The sequence below is a fragment of the Pyxicephalus adspersus genome, chromosome 9, assembly GCF_032062135.1.
Source record: "Pyxicephalus adspersus chromosome 9, UCB_Pads_2.0, whole genome shotgun sequence".
NCBI classification, from domain to species: domain Eukaryota; kingdom Metazoa; phylum Chordata; class Amphibia; order Anura; family Pyxicephalidae; genus Pyxicephalus; species Pyxicephalus adspersus.
The window spans coordinates 59,233,788-59,246,219 of record NC_092866.1 but is presented as its reverse complement, the minus strand read 5'-3'; the positions used below and the strand labels follow the sequence as shown (position 1 = coordinate 59,246,219).

Here is a 12,432-nt window from a genome sequence, read left to right as displayed (position 1 = left end):
TAGGGGAACACACTGCACACATAGAATATGGGAAATCGATTATACTTATTGGTCAATGAGAACAAATATAATTTGGCGGCGTATTGGGCCGTTCTCGCTGATCGAACATGTAAGTGAGAACGTCCTGTGTAAATTCGGCCGCCGAGATCAAATTTTTTGGGACCTGCAAAGGCAATCGGGAGCGGAGCCTGATTGCTCTTGCAGCCCTGTATTATGTGTTCTTGGATAGAGATTTTCTATCCAAGAACAGAGAGTCCCGAGGCTGTGCTCATCATGAGTGAATGCAGCTGTAGGAATCATCCTGTGATGATTCCCATGGCTGCATTCATTGAGCACAGCCGCGGGACTCACACTGACAAGAGGAGTACCGCAGGTGCATTTATAAATGCAGCCGTGGGAATCCTCCTGTGCGCAATACCCAGGCACTAGAGGTTAAATGAGGGCAATTCATAAATGCAGCCGCGCTACTCCTCCTGTTGTGATTTCCTCGATCTTATGATGAGTCCGGGAAATTTTGCGGACCAGAGGATTGAGGAAATCATTGCAGGAGAAGTACTGCAGCTGCATTCATGAATGCAGCCGTGGGAATCCTGTGCGCAATCCCTCAGAAACCCATCGGAAGTTCGAGGGAATGTCAGAGTCATTCTCGCTCATCCCTACCCACCATTAAAGGTAAAGGAGCAATTCCAATCAGAAAGTGACCCCCAAAAATGATCTGACAATGCATTTCAGCACAGAGGATGTGCAAAGTGTGCCAGGGTCCTGGACCCTCCTCTGGCAATAGGGGTCCACTGTTGGCTACACCCACCATTGTTCTAGCAAACACCATATATTTGTCAAAAGTACAAATCACACTCCACGTAATTCACAGCAGCCAGATTACCCAAACCTCCTCACCTGGTGTGGCTGGGTCTGTGTCCTGTACTCTGTGCATGCCCTCTCTTGCTGTAAACCAATCACATCACACAGAAAGGCAACCAGTGCAAAAGTACTGCCAAGAAAACAACTATTGCACAAAATAAAATAATAAGCAAGTAGCAATAAAATATTCTCAATAAGAACAACTCAGAAATTCATCATTGCTGAATGCATATTTTATTATGGAAGATACTGAGGTATTAAGTTTTAAAACACAAAGAAAAAAAATACAACAGTCTTCACAAAATCACAATATCGTGATGGGAGGGGGGAGGTTTAAAGTGTACCTGTCTTGTAATAAACCATGACGTTCATGAAGTTATTAGTCCCTAATATAAGTTTCTATTTTAGAAAATCCCCTCCTGGATATTCTAAAATACTGGCTACTCTATGTGTGGGGAGGTTCCCAAGCCTCACAAATCCCCTTTGTAAATATCAGGACCCCCCATCTTGTTGCTGCCTACAGTTGGAGTCTGAACAATGAAATTCTAGCGTTTCTATATACAGATCATTGCATATTACAGCTGTGATGCTAAACCAGGTTTCACCAGCAGGTGGCAGGTGTGAGATTTCAATTTGAACAACTGAGCAGAAAGGTCTAGGTACAGGAAGTTACTATTATGGGAAGAGTGCACAAAAAATGTGGAACTTTACTAAAATCCTACTAATACGATCCTCCGTAGTCTGTAGGTGACTTATACAAAAAATCTGCTGCACAGCAAGTAAGATTTCAAGTATAGGTAGTTTCCTATGGGCAGTCACCTGCTGGCTTTTTATGTAAATTGGGACATCGGTGGCAAGGGCTCACACCATCATTTCCAGGTTGAGTCCTGGCCAAGATGCTAATTTGAGGGTGAAAATCTTCAAGAAATTTAGTGATTTAAAGTGAACCTGTATTCAATTTCAAAACTAAAAAGATCAAAGCACTGCCAATGAGCAGAGGGTACATAAACCTTGACATGGCATTTGTGCCCCCTCTCTCATTTAGTTCCAACTGGTATGGAACGTTCCACTGTCCAATGAATGAGCCTCAGTGGCCAATAGGCATGCTCAAAATTCAGTAAGCGTGGCCATGGGTGGAGCTTCAAGGAAAATCAAACCTTAGTAGGAAAATTAAACTCGTTCAAAGGAGCTTGTTGTGAGCTCCAATGCCAATCTTTAATCTCCAAATGTTTAAAATATGCAGATTCCCTTTAAATTTTTAGCATTTACCCAAATTGAAAACTACCAGTTCCGATGGGACTGCCCTTTGACTCTATAACGCCACCTTGTGGTGCCAAATGTAGTACTGCAAGCTGAAACCGCATAAAAATCATCTCAATAGGTTCTTAGTTTCTATGTAGCAGGAAGTGTAAAACCATGGTGGCCAACATGACAAATGCAATGCCATTTGGGGAATCCTCTTTTCATTTATAAGGGGGGCATCTGTATTTTGAATGAGCTATTGTGGTAGCACCAAAAAGAAAATGTGCCATTGAAGATTTGATTGGTATGTGTGTGGGGTGCTAGAACACAAATCAGACATGTGACGTTGGCACTATGCCTGCAAATTGGGGCTCATTCACACCACAGTGCATGCTCTCACTGGGGCGTATTTAATTGTTGCATGCCCAAGAAGAATCACAGATCAACCTACAAAGTTCCAAAAGCCTATACTGGACTCACCCAATGCCACACACAAAATGATTGGGCTACCCTAAATCCCTATTAGGTTTAAATGAGCCAAATATTTTCCAGGTGCAGAAAAATTGTGCATTTGTTGCATTTTTGAATTGGTCATAGCTTGAGTAGAACAAAATGGAAGTGTTTAAGCAGTGCAGAGGTCTCCTCCTCCATCCTTCTTAATGGTAGTGGATTGGCTTCTTTCCCCTGGCTTTAACTGCTTTAGATAGAAAATTAACTTTAACCTTTTGTTATGACGTACCTGGAATATATTTGGTCAATTTGGCCAACAAATAGCACTACAGGGCTTGAATGCCATGTGCACCATGGTGTGATGGACCTGTAAAGTCTTTGTCCAGGCTTATTAAAAAAAAAAAAAAAAAAAAAAAAAATACTTCCACGTGCCTAAGCCAACGCAGACCTCCCAAACAATNNNTAACTGCTTTAGATAGAAAATTAACTTTAACCTTTTGTTATGACGTACCTGGAATATATTTGGTCAATTTGGCCAACAAATAGCACTACAGGGCTAATTGGCTTCCCCTCAAATTGACCTTAGTAAACCTGAAGGCCCTTTGGGAAATTGTAAAAAAAAAAAAAAAAAAAAAAAAAAACTACTTCCACGTGCCTAAGCCAACGCAGACCTCCCAAACAATGCGGAAAAGAATGCTTCAAAAGCCTTGGCTACATTATGTAACAAATCAGGTTAATGATTATTATTTAATGATTTATCCGCCTGCCCCCAAGGATCACATTTGTCTAGGTGAAGTGACACTTTAAGTCTCCAATAGACTTGTGCTTTGCTGATTGTAAACAGAGTGTAGATGAAAAAAAATAATATATGGAAACTGCAATAAATCATTTGCGAGCAGCAGTAAAGTCTCTTGGGAATAAGCGGTGTAGCCGTTTTCCTCTCCATATTTCCTGCACTGCACAATAACATCCTGACACCCGGGTCCGAGTAGAAATACTTTCTTTCAGGATACAGGAAGCGGGCCTCCGCTTTTTTGATGCCATTCTGAATATGCAGCACTAACATCCAATGGAACAAAAAAAAACAAAAAGGTTCTCAAGGGAACCGGTGCTAAAAACATAAGCTCATCCGTAGCCAAAGTGTTTCCTTGTAGTACCCCAAACTCAGCAGATGAGGCAGCATTGAGCCAGCAGCTTACAATGATGGTGTTGGATTTTGCGTACGCATTCCACAGGCGTTAAGGCAGTGATTTCATCCAATCAGTGAAAGCTGCAAAGACGCCGCTCAGAATTACTCTCCGGGACATTATTTTGCTTCTGAAATGTTGAACCCCTTGGCTGCCAGAGGGGGATACAAGGCACTGCTTTGACAGCCAGCGGGTTTTCAGATTCAGACGCAAAGAACAGCGGCAGTAGAGATCTGAAGGTAGCAATATTTTGACTTTGTGGTTAAAAAAAACTAACGAACAAATACTGGAGGGTAATAAAAAAAAAAAAAAAAAAAAAAGGATTTTCCAGTTTGGAAAATGATGGATAAATACCCCAAAAAACGTGGAAGCATGCCGAACTAGCCAATTGGCATCTACGGGGTTAGGGGGAGGTCACATAAAGGTCGAGCAGATCAGCTAAAAACATAGGATGGGTACTGTGCATGCTGCGTTTTGGCCGTGGCAAACGGGAATTGTCTGTCCAATCTAAACTACACAGCCAAGCAATGGGTTGCACAGCGTTGACGATATCTTGTGTAGGCGTGAAGGCCAAGGTGGCCGAAGGGAGGCTTACAGTTCTTTTGTTCCGTGTTCCAGAATATAAACCATTACAAACGCCCTGGTGGGTCGGCGAGAGTTTTTTTGGTGGAAGCAGGAAACACAATGGCCCCCCCTCGAAATAAAAGGAAGATCATATTTTCTTGGGCCTGCGGCCAACTTGATAGTAGAAGTAAGCACTGACGAGGACAAAAAAGAGGCAACAGCTGAGAAGCACGGCAGCGGCCAAGGTGGAAGAGCCGCTCTCGATCACTGTTACGGTGGTAACTGCACAAATGGGGAAAAGGGAAAAAAAAACAATTGTTAGGAGACATAAAAGGGAAACATTATCAAGAATATTTGAATCTATACCGGGTGAAATAAAAGCAATGTTCCCAGGGTCTGCTATCAGAGACCAGATTGTGGTATCCAACTGCACCATGGAAGAGACACTTCAACCCCATGGAGCGTCCATGGAAGGGCACAGGACTGCTGTATTTTCCTGTGTCCCAATGGGTCGTCTGTGGAGTATTAAAAGATGGCATCAGTACCAAGGGTACCAAACCAGAAAATGGTTCTATCAAAGGGCCTGGACAGCAGATAGGAGTATTTTTTTTATTCATAGGATAGGATGGGATAGAGCAGCCCTTGAAATAACTTTCAGGTCTTCATAGACCCCCTTCTATAGAGCAGGGGTGCCCACACTTTTTTGGCTAGCTACTTTTAAAATGACTAAGTCCGCGTCTACTCGCATTTCCTTTGCAATCTACCGGTAGATGGCGATCCACCTGTTGGGCACCCCTAGAGGAACCCTGGCTGAGAAACACTGGGTTAAAACATGTGGGAGGAAAGGGGTAATTGTTCTATTATCCTAGTTGGCTTCATGGATCTCTATCAATATAATGTTTCCATCAGTTAGATTAACATACTACAAAAGTGACATCACCAGTGAACACGGCTTGTTAAACTAACACAGATGTGGTATCACACAACACCGCCATGTGGATTAGATTATCTGGTCAACAATAACAAGAGAAAATCTTGTTTGTGAATGTTCTTTCCAAGCGTGGAGACCACATGATGCCTGCAATTATCTTTATTAGACAAACAAGTATTCTATGCACCTCTTTGATCTTTGGGTTGCATGCATAGTACTGCTCAGCGTCCAGATTAGGTGGACCTGAACTCAAAATGTGAGCCTGAGCAGTACCATGAAAATGTCTTTATTTCCTTTCTAAAAATTACGGCTTTCTTCATGGTATGTAAGGTGCATGGTCACACCTATGCTTGTACTTCTGTACAGCCCTATAGCTGTATATTAATAATATTAATCTAAAGAAGTGCTGCTTATGGCAGAGTTTTAGGGATTTGGTGAAGTCAACCCTTGGCTGCTCACTGTTCTCCTTGCTGGAAGCTCTGACATGAGGAAGCAAAGACCTGCCACAACCAAGATGGCTGCCACCACACCGGGAGAATGAACAAGGCATAGCAAGCCAGTAATGGGGAAATCTTCAGCTGCAAAAGATCACACTACTGGTGACTGGTCCAGAGTCCGATATTTCTAGGCAAAGTCCATACTTTAAACCTTACCACAGGCATCTCCTTTTCCAGTGTAAGCTCCTCAGGGGCCAGTAACAATATTTTCATTGGATGATGAAAAATAAATGGGTGGGGGATTAACCTCAGGGTTGGGGTTAAAGCCAACACTTGGAAACAAAATGACACCAGGACTAAAGGGGGCCACATATTGTAATCTTCTGGCGAAAATTCAGAGGTACCATATGACATTTTGTAAGAAACTCACCAATCAGCTGTATGCTGAAATAACAAGCTTCTGTGAGTAGCGTCCACCGAATGATAACCTTCTCTGCTGTGTACATGGAATTCCATAAAATTAATGAGATGCCTGAAAAACATTATTAACATTTTATCAGATAATTACTTCTTAAATGAACACCAAAAAGGCATATTAAAATGCCACCGGGGAGGGGGGCAGCAATAAGAATGTGCGGCACAAATGCTAACCACCAATTAGAAACCAATTATAAACTAATATTTCTCGAATCAAATAAGCTTGGATAGTAAATACATTGATCCAATCAGTAAAAAGGCCAATTTCAGCACTTTTTGCTCTGAAGGAACAGAACAAATTAGAGCTAATACAATTTATTCTCTAGCTGGACCTATGAATTTACTGGCCCTTGACTATTATAGTGACAGGGTCTCTTTTTATGTATTTATCCAAATGAAAAAAAGATTATATAATTGTCATGGATCTGCAGATCCTCCTAAGAAGAGCTGTCAGCTTCTGGCAGCAGGCAGAGAATTGACACTTCCTAGGGTGTCAGGTCGTCTGACATCTGGGCTGTCCATGACTGCACCCCCTGGTGGCTGATAGAAGCAAAGGCAGTCTGTACAGCTGGTGACGGCTAGAGCATTTTTTTGTCAATGAACAGTTTATGCCTAGATAGGGAACCCCATTATTTGGGCTAGCTGTAGACATGCAGCCATTGCTCCCAAATGGACTCTCATTCATCCAAAAAGGATTTGTTAGGAATCATTTTGTGCACGCATGTGCATTGTGGTTGCAACTGGCTGATAACCTGGTCCCTGGAAGTGAAATGTTCCTTCTGGCCATACAGTTGCTTTCCCTTCTTTGGAGCAAGAACTGCACCACCACCACAAATGCATGCAAATGTATTGACCTGTAATGCAGTTTGCCACCCATGAGCACACAGCAGCAGTTTGCCATGAGCCCGTGAATGGCTTACCCCATGGTTTTAGCTGGCATGTATAAGAGGTCTTAGAGGGTAATCATAAGCAACACTTACTGAACAAGGCCCCTCCATAGAGGCGAGTGGAAGTTTTGCTGCTCACTGTGCCTTTGTCAAAGACGGCTTCATACATCTGGTCTGGAAATGCGAGAGCCTGCAAAAGAAACCAATTATAAAGAATCACATCATATAAAAAAAGTTTAGGGTTTATGCATGCACTTCCAGATATTCATTACCACTTATAGTGATCACAGTACTCCCCCTGAAAATGACTTTATGACCTTTACCCTCCAGAAGAAAGAAAGCCACCATCACCTATCAGAACCAATGCTCCCACTCATAGAGGACACAGTCATCCCGATGCCTGGGCATCTCTTGGCTGTGGTCAGAAATGTCTAGAAATCAATCATCCGCTGCTGCAGCCTCTCACCTTGCTACAAACTTACAAAAATCTCTGGAGCGCAAGGAATTCTACCCATGCTGTGTTTTACGGCATTTATGGAATTTGTTTATACATTTCAAAAAACGTCCATTTCTCCCTAATGTCTCTCTCTGCTTATACCTCTATTCCAAACTCAACTATCCAACGATTAGGTGTTGCATCGTCTCTACTAATGGATTCCAAATGTCAGGTAATTTATTTCTGCACTGTTAGAGAAACATGGGGGCTGCTTGACACGTTCGTCCTAACCTAAAACTGAAATAGGCAACTTAACTGCCATTATCAAAAGGATTCCGATGTGATGTTATGCTTGCATTCTTGCTGTGTATAGATGTGGCAGATCGCTTCACGTAGAACTGTTATTTCCACCCACATTTTTTGTTAATAGTTACAAAAACAAAAATGGTTTTTGTTTTGGTTACAAAAACGGAGCCTTTAGGGTTGGTGTACTTGTGTGATCAGAAGGTTGGCACAAACAGAACAAGTTGCACGCCTTTGCCATTCCAACTATTTAACTCTAGAAGCAGTGCCCTCGATGTGCACAGAAATGTTATTAGTTTATGGCGAAATTGCCAAGGGCCCCTCTCTTCTCCAGGGCCCCAAACTACAGAATGGCAAGGATGAAAGGAGCTGGAAAGCTATGCATTTGGAGCCCCCACTTTATATTTGTCCACAGTTCCAATTAATACTAATTATTACAGGATGCACACTAGTATTTGGTTGTTTTGCTACAAGGATGTTTGGCACAGAGTTTGGTGCATGCACGACTGTGGAAGGGCCTGATCAGCAATTGATGCTTGTACCAAAGGCAAAATGGTCAACTGCTCAACACTTCAGACTTTGGGAAGGGTGGAGGTTCATTGGAGGATAGTGGTGGAAAAATAAAATTCTGAACTTCCTTGCTCATTTTCATAAGTTGGTTTTAGCTTTTTTTTCCCAGAAGCTATTGCACAATATATTTGTACACCCCTGCACCTGGAAGCATAGCTTTTTTTTTTTTTTATTTGCCTCCATCATAGGTGTACTTTGTGTGTATACCGTGTTTCCCCGAAAATAAGACAGTGTCTTATATTTATTTTACCTCTGAAAATCTCATTAGGGCTTATTTTCAGGGGATGTCTTATTTTTCCCACAAAAATCTATATTCATGTACAAAAAATCTGTATTTACCAAAACCTGCAACCAGTATTACTATAGAAAGATACCTCTGTGTTACCTGTGACCTGTCAAAATCACAGATTTCTTCTGTTATATACAAGAAGTCATGATTGACTAAGCCTCTGTTTAAGGAACTATAGGGCCCTCCATGTCTATGGGATACCATGATGGGCTGATACGTAGAAGTGGCCCCTAAAGCAACTCACCCTGCAATTGGTGCTGTATACAAGGCTCAGCCTATTGTACCATCCCATTAAAGCAGAACTAAAGTTCTACTTTTCAGAACCCACAATCAGACGGGTCATTATTGCAGGAAGGGACAGGCGATGCCCCACCTGCAATAATCCCACCTACCTGCATGATTGCTACAGCATTATGCAGCTATATGTGCAGTATTAGCTTTGGTTGCCAGAAGTCCCCGTAATCCCAGCTTCTCTCTTCTGCAGGTGCCAGGAATTAATGAACTCCCACATGCCGCTGTGTGAGTTTCATCATCTCAGCCAATCAAGATAGCTCAAAATGTGTACAGAAAGAAAAAAAAATAAGAAGATATTAATGCCCTGCAAGGGAAGAGGGGAAGGTAAATAGTGCAGTGTGGGGTGGTCTGCATTGAGGAAGTGTCATGGGGGTCTGCACTGGGGGGTCTGCACCTCAATCAGATGCCACTGGGTAAAGAGGGGGATCTCCACTGAGGAATTCTCTCACAGGCAGGGGGGAATATTTTTTTTTCTGTGAGAGAGGGGTGCCACTAGTGGGGGAATCTGCACTGAACGGGTTTGCTACCAGGGTTGTTCCGTCACCAAGAGGGGTCTGCACTGAATCTACAAATCTGCTTCATACACCACCCTGAGCTACTTTAATATCAGACCGCATTTACATCGACATGCTTTGAAGAGGAAAATGAAAAATCAGCAGAAGCAGCAATTTAAAAAGTGTATCACAGTTTTTGCTTTAAATGAGTTTTCTAGCAATTTGTTGCTTGCTGCAAATCCCTTCAAACAATTGCAAGAAAAATGATTGCGAACATCATTAAAATAAACCTTTTCATTCCTTTTTTCCATGAAAAAACTATATAAATCTCTTCAATTCAAATGACATCTACACACCGCGTTAACATGTCCAGTTCCTGAGGTTTGAGGAAAAAAAAAAAGAAAAGTTAAAAGGGGTAAAAAAAAATCAATTTTGTTTGCGCGTGGCGGAGGTGCGGGATGAGTTTCCATAACAACGGCGCAGTGATTGACAGTCTGGAGCCGAGTTGCGCATTAAATGTAGATTGCAAATGGTCTTCTCTTACAAGATAAAATCTGCAGATTGTGAGCCACGGGGAGCCTGTGAAAACGTATCATTATCAGCGTGATGAAAACAATTACCAATAGATTACTACAAAGAAATGTGTCCCAGATCGCCCCACCTTAATGTTCTACTCAACGCAGATATCTAGAATTTAATACCATCCATGATTAGCGTTTTAGAAGTTCATCGGGAAAGATGATAATGGGGGAAATGCAAGGAGAGAAATAGCAACAGTGTAAAAGCTGCAGGAGACGGTATGCCATGGTATAGCCAATATCCTCATCATTGCCTATTGACCAGCAACAATCATGCAGCCAGTGAAGTCTGAATGTCTCTTAGAGTCAAACAGTGCATCCAAGATCTGTGCAAATGCCCCATAAATGTCCTAATTGGGATGGAATTCTTAAAAGAAGGAGGTTTATGGTAGAGCTACATGCCTGGACTTGTTTTGTTGCTTCTATCTGCATGATAATAATGTGGATATAAAAGAAAAAAAAGTAGGTGGCATCACACACATTGCATGGGGGGGAGGGAGGTGGCATCACACACATTGCATAGGGGGGCGGGTGGATTACCTCTCATACAATACAGAGGGAAATCGTATCACAATATCACACCTCCAGAGAAATCTGATCTGTGCACAGCAAATTGGAATAGGAAAAATCAGGATCAAGCAGCCAATCAAACATCGGGAGTCTGCTGAGAAGAGAGTGATGACCTCATCAGTGGACTGGGAGCGGGTCAGTGACCAAGCCGCATAGTATGTATAGCTGACCTTAAGAACATTGGTCACTGACCTGGCTCTGCTATCTGGCTGCATAGATCACAAGGCTCGTGGAATAATAGGAAAATTTGATCTGACATCATGATGTGCACAGAGATTGCGGGTATAATCAGCCATCACACAAATGAACTGCACTGAGCCGTGGAGATCACTTATTTGCTAATGTCATTACTGATGGAAAAATTCACAAATAATCATCTCATTTACTGTATTCTGCAGGGAAATAAATTATAGGAAACCATCATGAGATAAAACACGGGGGCTGTCACCGCTGATCTCTTTCCTGCAGTCAGCTGGCTGTCAGGCCAATCCAATGGCTTTTGTATTCCTCCTTTTACATGGAACAAGAACGTGGATCTGGAAAGAGGAAATATTTTGTTGTGCTGTTTACTCTAAGGCTCAACTGAACTTTTAGTTTTAAAACAGCTGGTTGCACATCTTTTTATCTTGATGTAGCTGGGATGTAAAGTTAGTTTTCTTTAGAGCTTGGGTAGTAAAGCCTGCCCCCTACAGGCATGCTGTAAATAAATACCCTTGAGCTCTGTATGGGTGCAGTGGCCTCTCTGCTGAGGTCCGACATACCCCCTTGCTTCCTTCTGATTGGACAAAATAGCTCTGACTCAATAGGGGTGTGTCAAAACATTGCAGAGAGGACTAAAGTAGATGAAGGGCGATCAACAATTACCCCTATTCATTCTCTATGGGAAAATGCAGGTGAGACTGCTTGATACAATAATCCAATGGTTGCACTTAGGAAAGTGTGAACCTGCCCTAGAGGAAGGGGGAAAAAAAGGGGGGGAGGAGAAAAAGAAGAAGGGAATAAAAATGATAATGATTTTGCATCTTTTGTAAAGAGCCATTTCTATCATTTTTCCTCCCATATTCCTGGCCTAGAGATTGTTTGGAATCGCTTCAATCCACAGGTTCCAACGCCTCTTAAAATAGGGATTGTTGATCTCTCAAGTTTTCCTTGTAACATAATCCAAGATATTTTATGTCTTACAAAGGTTAGGATTATCTGTGCTTTCCAATATAAAATAAACGTCCAAGAGCGCCTGGAGGTCCCAAGAATCGGTAGCAATATATGAAGTTCCCTTGGTACTATGATGGTGGTTTTGGAACCATAAATTTTCCCAAAATGGGTAAGGCCTGGGCCATAAATGCCAGGTTTGGTACCATGGCCTGTATTGTATTGATGAAAGCACACAGTGGATGCCTAAAGGCTACAATGCTGATTACTGCTTTATAATAATGTCTGGTGTTCCATCAAAAGTCCAATAAACTGTGCTACCAACAGGGTTAAGGTTAGGCAGTTCAGCGTTCCCCCTGCCCCTTTTAGATGGATGTATCACCCAGCAATTTTCAGTATTCCATACATTTTTTTTGGGGGGGGGGGTTCTAAAGAGTTGGGTCACAATACAGGGGCTGATACCCACCTACAGCTTCTTCCCACTCAGCTAAAAAAAATACTTAGGGAGAACACCTGAACACTTAGCTGGAAGGTTAACCCCTTTGTACAGCATGCTCAACCATACTCCCAACTGCTGCAATTTACCTATTTTGGAGTGGTTGGGAACCATTTTGGGCAAGCGTTTGCATGGTTAGGTTTGCAGAGTTCATGGAACCGCACATTGCTACAAACACAAAGGCTTGACCCAGGGGGCAATTTGCCATGTGTTTGGA

At 42.3% G+C, this 12,432-nt stretch overlaps 1 protein-coding gene across 2 annotated transcripts in view; it reads right to left on the bottom strand.

Annotated features, from left to right (window-relative positions):
- Positions 1 to 3,708: 3,708 nt before the first annotated feature.
- TP53I11 (tumor protein p53 inducible protein 11) overlaps positions 3,709 to 12,432 on the bottom strand; it is a 54,807-nt gene continuing 46,083 nt past the window's right edge. For both annotated transcript variants that reach the window (XM_072422158.1, XM_072422159.1), the window contains exons 5-7: positions 7,130 to 7,226; positions 6,103 to 6,204; positions 3,709 to 4,586 (exon numbers count right to left, since the gene is read on the bottom strand). In XM_072422158.1, the coding sequence (XP_072278259.1) occupies positions 4,453 to 4,586; positions 6,103 to 6,204; positions 7,130 to 7,226 (333 nt within the window). In that variant the 3' untranslated portion in view covers positions 3,709 to 4,452. The remainder of the gene's footprint in view (positions 4,587 to 6,102; positions 6,205 to 7,129; positions 7,227 to 12,432) is intronic.